General features: G+C 38.5%; 1 protein-coding gene across 1 annotated transcript in view; it reads right to left on the bottom strand.

Annotated features, from left to right (window-relative positions):
- Positions 1 to 180: 180 nt before the first annotated feature.
- The window catches only part of LMTK2 (lemur tyrosine kinase 2), a 36,372-nt gene continuing 25,028 nt past the window's right edge, over positions 181 to 11,524 (bottom strand). Inside the window, exons 10-14 of the mRNA XM_085237374.1 lie at positions 11,325 to 11,474; positions 8,176 to 11,074; positions 6,627 to 6,759; positions 5,067 to 5,312; positions 181 to 4,063 (exon numbers count right to left, since the gene is read on the bottom strand). Of these exons, the coding sequence (XP_085093500.1) occupies positions 4,035 to 4,063; positions 5,067 to 5,312; positions 6,627 to 6,759; positions 8,176 to 11,074; positions 11,325 to 11,474 (3,457 nt within the window). The 3' untranslated portion in view covers positions 181 to 4,034. The remainder of the gene's footprint in view (positions 4,064 to 5,066; positions 5,313 to 6,626; positions 6,760 to 8,175; positions 11,075 to 11,324; positions 11,475 to 11,524) is intronic.

Raw genomic sequence — 11,524 nt, 5'->3', positions numbered from 1 at the left:
GATAACAAATAATTAAAGGTGGTATGATTTAATGTAGACTCATCTCCTGGAACTGTGGCTTTGAACCTTTGGTACATTCTCAGCCTCTGGATGCTAACACTGACATTAGCCAGCTATGCTATACTGTGGACCACACCCATTACTGGCATCTGTTTAAGAACGAACAAACAGACAAAGAGATTATAAATATATAACTATTTTATTTTTAATATTAAATATTTTTAAATTACAAGCAATTTATTGAATCACACTATGCATGATAATCAATATACAGTAGAAATTACAATTTAAAAATGTACACAATTTAAAGACATTTTGACCTGAAATTCATTAACTATGATATATTGCCATAAACCTCATACCTGTATTAAATTACAATAGGAAAACCTCATACCTATGGTTTTGTTACATAGTTTCTCATTTACAAATAGAATTAAACATATATACACACACATCAGTACCATTTGTCATTTAAGTTACACCTACAACTGTGCAAGTTCGAACAATTTCATAAACAAAACTAACTGTAAGTCATATTCAAGTTTCTGAAAAACAGGCTGCTGGTTTTACAAATACTTATTCTCAATAAGTTTATATGATGTTCGACTCCCCTCTATGCTTTTTCCAGTCTTGTACCGAAGCCATTAACATACAAGGATATTTCTGTATGACTTAAAGCTGAAGTAATTTTGTACACTCCATTCTTAGTTAAGGCTATTTCTTATAAGGCTAATAAATTTTGATTCCACCAACTCACCACCTTTCACCAACCCCGACAAAAATAGCCATTCACCAACACCCGACAATGCCGACACCGCAGCGCAGTGCTTAACCAGGAAAGTCCTTCCCCAGCCAGCCTCCTCGCGAAGGAAGCTTTGCGTACAACATAAAAATCTGCTAAAAATACTGATAAAAAGAATGAGGCTTAAATGGCTTTCATTAGTGCATCAACAAGGATATGAAACATGCTTAACTCAATCATTCCCACGAACATGGCAGTTTCCATGAGCAGTCGGACGTGCCACATACCTGCAGATAGGGGATTTGGGAGAGGACAGGCCTTTCCATAGAGACTGAACACACTTCTCACTTTGTTGGCTTCCTACTACAGATCCTCATTTTTATTTTTTTAAATAAACCTCCTTAGGTGGGAAAAAAAAAAAATCAGGTTTCATAAATAACTTCAGTAGCCAAATTGAGACAATGTCTTTGAAGAAAAGTATTGTACTAGAGAGGGAATTAAAATTTAACCAGTCTGAAAAGAGATGCATCTACTTCCAAAACTGAAACCATGCTCAAGTAGCTAGTGCAAGAAATTTCATACAGTTTTAAGAATGACTCATAACACATCACCTCATTAAAACACAATTTGTGGAATTACCAGTTCATCTTCACTGTCTCACTGAGTGCTAGGTGGATATATTTCAATATTGCTAATAGTTGATCAGATGTTAACTATAATTTTATTTTTCCAAAAAAGACCTTTTAGATTATTGCCATCTAGCCTTCTGGATTACTGAAACTAAACCCACGGCTTAACTAAGGTGAGTCAACTTCACATATTTCTCTCCTCTTTGTATAGCTAAAAAGGACACTGCTTTGCTTTGTATCATACATATCCCAGCCCATTTTGGAAAAAGTGCTCCTTTGGCAATTTGTTAGCAATTAGTCCATTTGTACAAAGGGGTAAACTTTCAATTCCTATGTAAGATTTTCTTTAAACTCTGGTAAAGAATAAACATTGTATTTCCATCAAATCAAGGGAATTCCTGCTGGAATGCTGCACGTGTGAGAAACAGCTGAGTTTCCAGAATTTTAAGGACCAAAATGCACAACTGAATTTTAACATTTTGAAATACAAGCTTGTACTTAACTTTGGACTATATTGTAAGTCAAGCAATTCAAAATTAAGGCTGAACTCCAGGTCTGACACAGTAGTTTTTCACCTCCCAAGGCAGATAAAACCACACACCATCTGCAGACTGCTTAGAGAGTTTCATACTTAGTTTTGAATTTTCACACTTTAGAGTGTGAGAATTACTGAACCTTGATGTGATACCTTAATCTAGTTGTATTGAGGAGTTTAATTTGAAACAGTGGAATTTCTAAGCAACAATATGTGCACAAAGTCAATTATCCATCTTTTAATGTATCCCAAGGAGCTCACAGCTTCTTTAAGCCCTTCACGCTGAAGCACAGTTCTTACCAGCTCTGAACAGGTGCCTCATCAAAAAATTCTCACCAACACACTGGCAATTTTAAGTAACTTGACAGAACTAAGTCGTTCCCTTTTGGTTGGTGTGGAAGCCAGTCTGGCTAAGGGCTAGATAGTGCTGGAAAGAAGCAATTAACATATTCCTTTTCATTGAAAACATACTTGAAAAAAAAAAAATCAAAATGCATACAGAAGTTTAAGACACCAACTTTACAGATCTGTAAATATCCAGTCTTCCTGTACTTCACAGGACAAATGTTTTCAGGTGACTGGATCTGAACACAGAGCACTACGACCACCGTTATACCAAAGCCCTGCCCAAAAAAAGCCACTAAAATACAATGTAATTTAAAGCCAGGTAAACTGTTCCTGTCAGTGTTTCCTACAGATCTGCAGCTGCATAAGGCATTCCAAGAGGCCAGGGGTTTGTTTCTCAAATTTACTCACTTTGGAATAGTAATTAAGGATTTTTTTCCAAGCAATTTAAAGAATTTAACTAAATGCACAGGAAAGCACGAGGGTTAAAGAACCACACTGTATTCCTTTCCCTACAGGCAGCTTCAGAGTAAACTCTACTATACAACATCTTTGGGTATGCATTTCAAGATGTACCATGGAGCCCTGCAGATATCTTACAGTAAGTCTGGCCTTATAAAGGGTGCAGAATTGGCTATTAACCATTAGTGTAATTCTTAATTGTCGGAACATCACTGAGAGGTAGATCTACCACAGGCCTCTGAATGGTAGCCCCAGTCTGCAGTCAGCAGAAGAGAGCTTCAAAATTCACAGAACGTACAACTGAAGGGCCAAACATGCCTGAAATCCAGTCTGTTTAAATCAGTCTTTTTTAGAAGATTCATAATTCCCAGTTTTGTACAGTCAATTTTGTTTCTTCTCTCTCCAAGGCAGAAAGTTGTAGTACCAACTGGAAGGCCCTTAAGTATGACATAGTCAGATGGAATTACAGTTCAAGCAGTCAGTAGGATCGTATTCAGGAATCGAGACATTATCTCTCATCTACAAATTCCAGAGTATATCATATACACTATTCCAGTTTCCTATAAAACATGAACACTAACAACCTATAATCATCATTTAGAAATGGTACTGAATATAAGATTTCAGCAAATCTAACACTCGGAAGTTATGTACGTTTTACAGGTACCGTGCATAGCAAAGGCTACAAAAAAGACAAATTAAACTGGGTAACTGGGCCAATTCAACTTGTCTTATATTCCTTGAAAGATTTAACATTTTGATTCTGTACATCATCAGGAAATAGAGGAAGAATAATCCATAGTGCAATCGAATAAGCAAAGTAACATGTAGTGATATCTTTTAAATAAATATGGCTCACTACTGATCAACTATCATTCATAAGTTTCAGCAACACAGCCACCTGTTGCACAGGACAGTTATACACAATTCTACAACAGGTGTATGTTCAAACAGATAATGAACTACATGGAAAAATATAAAAAGAATATTATACAATCTCATACATAAACCAGACTGTAGTGTAATTGCTTAACTTATTTCTTAAGTTATCTGAAAAATACTTCAAGTACTTGAAAACAGCGGCAGAATCATCTTTCAGTAATGAAAAGCAAAATTGCACTGATTTAAAAATACATTACAAAGTTAAATACACATTCAAATTAATGTCCTGATTTAACATTGCTTTCAGTGTTTACTTTCATTTCTTAGGGCTTCTTGATTACCTGTGTCTCTCCAGGAGATCCAGAGTTCACACAAACAAGTTTGAGACACAGAGTCTGTGCATCTTGTGTATGAAGTCCCAGAAAGTTTTTTAATTCATTTAATCTTTTTCTCCATCTTCACTGCTTCCTATTGGCAGAGGAAAGGTACAGTGAGATCCCCCAGCACAGCCATCGCTGCTTTGCGAGACTTTTCCCAGACCTTGCCATTCTGCTATCACACACTGCTAAGTACTGGCTTCTCTCTCCCTGGGGCTTCCAACTACTGTAAACATTTAGCTCACATATGCACGTACATCTGCTTAAATCACACAGTTCAATGTCACTTCTCAGGACACAAGGCAGCACAGGATTTCCAAAATCTCTTATCTCAGTAAGTTACTGAGCAGCCAACGTTATCTAATCAGTAAGCACGATACAAGAACAATACAGAACTATGTAACTGATTACATTCTTACAAACACTGATCATCAGAAAGGCTCAGCAATCACTAGTATTTTATTTTTACAGTGCAATATTTTATCTAGATTAATAATAAGCTAAACTGATTCAAGTTTGCCCTTTTTTCCCCTCTAAGTTGTCAAAAATGCACTCAAGCTTTAAAAAGCTTTTTGTTACGTACAAGAAAGCTTCTGTTAATAGATACTGCACTACTCAAGAAACCAACAAACTGGTTGGTTTGGCTCTCTGAACTATTCTACTCAGCTTTAGAAAAGATGCTGCACTTCTTGAGAGAACATCAAAAACGCAGTTTCTAGAAAGCAATACATCAAAACTGTAAAACAGGCTTGGACAACTGTAGACAAATTCCTCATCCTGTGCAATAAAACGAGCTATGACAAGGCAATAACGGGAATTAAGCTGCCAAAATGCTTAAGGACAGATTTCATTTCTGTAAATATTGTACTAATTTAGGAAACAAGAAGTGTGAGCTGGTCTTGTAGATGTTCGGAGAATGTACAACCACAAGTTTGTAGCCATGTGGCTGTCATACTGAAATACAAGGTCAGACAACCTTCACAGTAATAAAATGTACTTAAAGTATTCAAAATTTGTCATCTATACTAAAAATCTCTTTAGATAAATCTTTTAACTGGTAGCTTCAAAATAATAATTTTAAGTACATCACTTACCTCCTTGCTCTATATCTGAATCTGTAAGATGCGTAAGGGAAAAACTTGCCATGTTTGCAGGAGAAATAGAGAATCTGGAGTAAGGGGATGAATGGGACCAGTTCTGTTCGAGAGTCCGGGCAGGAGGCGGTGGAGAGAAGTACTTGGACTGAAGAGGTGGTTTAGAGCTAATAAGGTTATTAGCTGCCTTTGATATAAAGGATGGCTCTGGGGAGGAGAAGTCATCATCCCATTCAAAACCACCACCTTGGTGTAAAAAAACAGAAGAAAACGAGAAAAAGGAGCAGTTTACAGTACTGTAAAAGTCACATGATCTTAAAAGCAAGTCCCTGGAGGACTGTGTTAGCTCAAAACAAGCCTACTGTGGCTTTTCAGACAAGACCAAATCGTAAGAAACAACGTCACAGAATTACAGAGGATGCCAGTGAATTCTGGAAGCAAAATTCAAACTTAGGAGGCTTTTCTACATACCACACAAAAGCAAAATACTGACTTAAGAACACTAACTCTGTCACGTAAAACCTGACGTTCAGTGCCATATAACACTATGCTCAGCAATAAAACAGAGGTGAGGAGTAGGCAGTAGTACCTGGTGTAGGGAACCTGCTTTGGCAGGGGGTTGGACTCGATGGTCTCTGGAGGTCCCTTCCAACCCCTACGATTCTGTGATTCTATGGGCAGTGTGTCATCTTTTGCTTAGGAACTGGCTAGGCACCTGTCTACACCACTTTTCTTTCTTCTTCTACATCTCCTTGGCTTTTTAAATGTATTTTTTTTCTCTCAACTCACAGGTTTCCTTGCTTTTAATCTTCCTCTCCTCCCATCCCACTGGGAGAGAGCAAGTGGCTGCGTGTGCCCACCTGCCTTCCCACACATTAACCCACAGCATGTGTACACTCAGAGGATAGAGACTGGAGAGAATAAAGGTCACAAACAGCACGCTGACAGTCATAAAGACACTGCATTTGGAAGAGACGTGTGTAGCACCTCCCCACATGCAAAACTCAGCTTCAAAACCCTGAGGTTCGAATCTTGCACTCACAACTACATTCTGACAACATCCAGCTGCTAAAGAAAATTATTTGCTTTCTTTTATTTTACTGAACGCAGCTTTGGGCAGTACAAAGAAAATCCTCACGAGGTCACACAAGCACTCTAACGAGGCCAAGAAGTGTTGATGTGCTGCAACATCCAGATCAAATGAATAAAAAAAGCCTCTTGAGCCAACCCTGCTGGGGTTCAGTCCTTGGGGGGGGTCACAAGGACTTCTTATCTGCAGTTTGATCTGGGGGGAGGAGGGGAGGAGAGGGGGGTCACAAGGACTTCTTATCTGCAGTTTGGTTGCCTCTTGAGACACATCAACAGATAAGCAGTATTAACTCCCAAGCTTTGGTAAACAGTAACATTATTGTCCAAGCCCAGCTGAAGTATTTGCTTCAGATGTGGAGTAGAAGCCAGTAAGGTACAGTGTACTTATCAAACTGCGTATTTTAAGTGACAGTTCATTAAAACTATGCAAAGCACTCTCAACCTGTGCTGCATATAAACATTTTCAAGTACCTTCTTCATCTGTTGAGCTTTCTGAATTTGTAAATCTGTTGAAGTAACTAAAACCTGAAGATGGAGCAGGAGTGTGAGAGCCTTCACCGTTCAAGTCCGCCACACGGTTTCCCAATTCCTTAGTTGGTGTTTCCTAATGCAAACAAAACAAGTTTAACCCTTTTGTACATGCAACGTATCCATGCAGTTAGATGCTAGCTTTCCAAAATTTCTCATTTTCCCTTTCAAATCTACTACTGAATAAATTGGTCTGCAAGCTCTTAGTTATAACCACGCAACAGAACTTTGAGTTGTACTTTAAGCATATACATATACTTCCATTTTCTGAACAAGTTCTATCAACTCAGTGCTAAAATGCATGCAGAAGTGACTCTCTCAACATCATTTATAGTAAAGACATTTCATCTCCAGTTGAACAGACATGGTTCCCTTATCTGCCATACACAGGCTGATACTGGTTTGGTTTTTTTTTCCCCCGTTTTAAAGCAGCCTACAGTCCTGCCTCCCAGCATTTTTTGTTGGCTTGCTTGTTCATTTTTTCACTCCTTAGTTCTAACTCAGGATGAAGAGACTAATGCAGCACAACTGGTATGTAAAGCAGCCAACGTTTTAGAAATTACTGTAAGACTTCAGAGTTCAACAACTGAGCAGTTTAATACATCTTATTTTTATCTTCCCCTCTGACAGTAGGATTATTATTCTGCAGAACACAAAGAAATAATATCACCTGTTTCCTACTGCAGATGATGACTCCTAGTATTTATACACATCACCAGGAGCATTTCTAAAGCCTGACAACTCGACTGTTCTTTTAGACTCACTGTACTGATGGAAACTGATACAACGGGATTGTATTTTAATGTTGTAGCAACTGCACGAGATTAAAATTGATAGAGCAAATGGGAAACAAATCTAACCTTGGATTGCATAAGCAGATCAGTGTTATTTTATTGAACTTGAATAACACTGTATTAATAAAAAGTAGTTCTGTCATCTAACTACTTCTCTCACCTTTTGATTATAGTTTAAGGTAAATTGTTTTAGTGTTAATTAATGCAAGATCCAGAGTTTTTACCTGTAGAATAAACACATTCAAACTTAAACCTTAAGTCCTCAGACTCAACTGACAGGTAGTCCACTTCCATAAAGCCACAGCATTCCAGGAAATAAAATTACTGACAAAATCTAGTCCATAATATGTTGCCTCACACACCCCATTTAAGCGTAGCCTTACAAGCATCAGTGATACATGACTAAAAAACAGTTTAAATCTAGTACATACAGCCAGGGTTCAAAAAGCAGGGGAAATTTAGGACTTGGTAAGCAACCCTGTGCAAAGCAAAACTGCAATTCCAGTCAGCCATTCTACTGCCAGCATAAAACTGCACCTCGGCAGGAAAAAGTTTCTTTACACAAAGGAAAAAGAACCAGCATCTCAAACAAGATCCAAGAAAATCAACTTGTACCAGCGAGTCCACAAGTAGTATTGGCCTATTCTACCACTTCATGTTTAAAATAACCCTTTACCTCCTCATTAAAAAACAGATACCTGATCAAACAGATAGACCGTGACATCATCAAAGAACGTTACAGCCTTCTTCTCGTTTTTCCAGTGCTCAGGTTGCCTTTCATGAAGAGGTTTGGGAACTTTCAGTAAGCTTCTCAGATGTTTTCCATCATCCTTGTCAGTAAGTATCTCAGGAACTTGGTGAACAGTTTCATCCTCACTGTCAGAACTCAGGCTGTGCATGTGAAAAGTCCTCATGTCATCCTCAGAATCACTGTTTTCATCTTCCTCATCTGCATCATCACCATCTTCTAAATCAAGCATTCCAGAAACATCAAGCTTGCCAAGGTATTTCCCTTCAATATCTGGCTCTTTCAGCTTTTGTCCTTCATTATGGTAGAAGGGCTTCTCACTGTTACTGGAATCTAAAGAATTGTGTATGTTATGCACAGACTTAAAGTCTCTGTGTGACAGAAGTTCTGAAGTGTTGGTGCCAACACAAGAGACACTTTTACGGCAAGTCTCAGAGGGCTTTATTTCATCCCCCTCATCATCTCCCATTGACATCTCCAGGGAATTCAGAGTTGCCTCAGTCCACTCCTCAGAACACCCCTGCACCCTTACATCCAGCTCTTGCATCTCTATCTTACGACTCAGTTCAGGTTTTGTATTCTGAACACTCGTATCCTGGTAGCTCCTTACACTGTGCTTTTGCGGTCTCTCTTCCAAACAGTGATCCTTCTCACTGTCATTCTCTCCTCTATTTGAAGAAGCACCACACGCAGTCTCCCTTGATAGATTTACAGACTCTTCTGTTTTTTTATCTGGCTCAGAATCATTATCAGAGAAATAGGCAGAGTCTCTGTATGAATTTTGATTTGATAATGGAGTTATTTCGAAGTTGCTGTTTACTGCATCTAAGCAAGGTGCTGCTTCTGAAACAATTATGACTGGATTAGAAGGCAGATCACTGACACTGCTGTCACTGACACTACAGTGGGCAGTATCCCCACTGGAAGCATCCTCAACAGTAACATGGGAAGTCCATTCTGGAGACTCCAGATTCTCTGTTTCATAGCCGCTGTCAGCAGGCTTATCAGGAGGCAAAAGTTTTTGAGGACTTTGAGCCTGTAAAGATTCTAAAACTTCAATTACATCTAAAGAATCCAAAGAATCAGGCGTCTCTAAGACTTGGTCTTCAGTTTCCCTAGGAGATGGGCTATCTTCCAAAAGACTGTCCTGACTTGCGCAGTCTGAAGCACCAACAGAAATTAAGGTCACCTCTTCTGGAACATCCTTACAGTTCTCAAAATTATTTGATGTTTCTTCTCTTTCCTCTAACAAATCTTCATCTTTTTTAAATATGGGAGACTTACACTGCAAGTTTCTTTCCGTACCATCCTGATCCCATTTTTCCCTACTAAGAGCTATTTCATCAGACTCGGAAAGCATTCCCTGTTTTATCTGTATATCACTCTGGTCTGCTTCAGCAGCACTGCTGTAATATGAATTCTTTCCAATATTATTATTTTTTGCATTATTGGACAGCTCTTGAAAGAAGGTATCAGTGTTGCAGAACAAGGCTTGGTTGACTTCCACATTTGAAAGTTTCCCCTCATCCTTCAAATAAGGAAGACTTGTATCTTTATCATGCAACGTATACACTGCAGGAGGACTAGAGGATGCCTCTATCTCACCGGTAGTCTGAGACCGAGAATTTGTATCTTTATCCACTGTTACTGGGTTGAAGTTTTCATCTTTCACAGTTCCAGAATTTTCATGTATTAAAGAAAAGACCTGCACATTTTCAGCCAATACAGGCTCAGGCTCTACAGAGCTCCTACTTGAGGTTTCTAATACACTTTTTAGAACAGCTTCTGTTTTTTGTCCGAAATCACTGCTGGTTTTATTAGACAGTATCCCTGTTAATAAGTTTTTCTCTTGAAGAAACAAGAAGTTATCAGAAAGTTCTTCTAAAGTTACTAACTCAGACTGGTTAGAGATGTTTTCACATACAGGAACTGTTTTGTTTTCAGAAGCATGACTAGAATGCTCTTTCCCACCAAAACCTGTGACATTTGTAATATCCGTGCTTGAGTTTAAAACAGTTGGTTTAAAGTCTTTAGGAATATTGTTTGTTTCAGCAAAACCAAGTACTTTTTTATTTGCTAATTCTTCTGATCTATCAATGTCATTAAATATATTTTGGAAAGGACTTTCTGGACTACTAGTGGCAGGCAAAAATTCCTCTTTGGGATCTGTATTGTAGTGGAAGAAGTCCCCATCAGTGCTAGATTCTTCAACATCAAGATCCCTGAGAACCATGAAATGAGAACTTTTTTCTTGTACAGCTTCTTGATCAACTTCTGTAGTCAGTACAACTGACTGGTTATCGAAATTCATGCTGCAGCCACTACCTTTTTCCTCTAGCTGGATATAGTAGTCATTTCCAACTGAAAGTTTGTGTGCATCAAACACAGGTAACACCCCAGGAACAGCTAGTGATGCTTCCTGACCACTTCCATCCTGTGCTCCTGGCCCTTGCTCTGAAAGGGACCTCTCAAAAACCTCCACTGGAAAGAAAATACTTGTGTATGCCATTGCCTCGTCAGGATTCACATGACCACACTCATCAAAATGATCATGTTTAGCTGCCTCCCAGATATATTCAAAGCTGAGACCCTGGCTCGTTTCAGTTACAGTAAGAACTTCCTCCATTTCGTGGCCAAGTCTATCTCCTGTGAAGTGATCTAAGATCGGAAATGCAGAATTATTTGTTTCTCTATTTGAGGTGTTTGGTTTAAGAGCGTTCCACTGCTGTTCAAAGTCAATCTCTGAGTCCCTTTGGCTTTGCATGCGAAGATAAGTTAGAAGTCTGTGCACTTCTTCTGCTGTTGGTCTCTTCTCTGGAGGTAGCCAGCAGAATTGCAGAACTTCATACCTATGCAAACAAGAAACATGTTTCAACAGTTTCCATACAAAAAGCAATTTATAGTAATCAGATAATTAATGAACTAAAGAGTAAAACATATTACTGACAGGAATTTGAATCTACAGCAATTCCTCTCATTTTTCTCTAATGTTTCTTTGTCAGTAACTTGCAATAGTTTCAATATACTTCTAAGAGAAATGGGTAATACAGAAAACATCTTCACCAGCTTTAAAAATAAGTTTAAAAACTTGAAGTTTACCATCTATCAGAGTATGGCTGCTCCAGATGTGGCTTAAAAAGTTTAACCTGCTTCTCCTTTATGACATGGGTTAAGACCTCTCTGTCAGAGAAGTCTGAGTAAGGCTGAGCAGCATTCTCAAACAGCTCCCATAACGTCACACCCAGGGACCTGGAAAAGAGCAGCAGAATGAGAGTACATTCCAAGAACTATTTTAAAAT

This window comes from Meleagris gallopavo, chromosome 16 (assembly GCF_905368555.1).
Source record: "Meleagris gallopavo chromosome 16, MGAL_WU_HG_1.1, whole genome shotgun sequence".
Lineage (NCBI taxonomy): Eukaryota > Metazoa > Chordata > Aves > Galliformes > Phasianidae > Meleagris > Meleagris gallopavo.
This window is presented reverse-complemented; position numbering and strand designations above follow the sequence as displayed.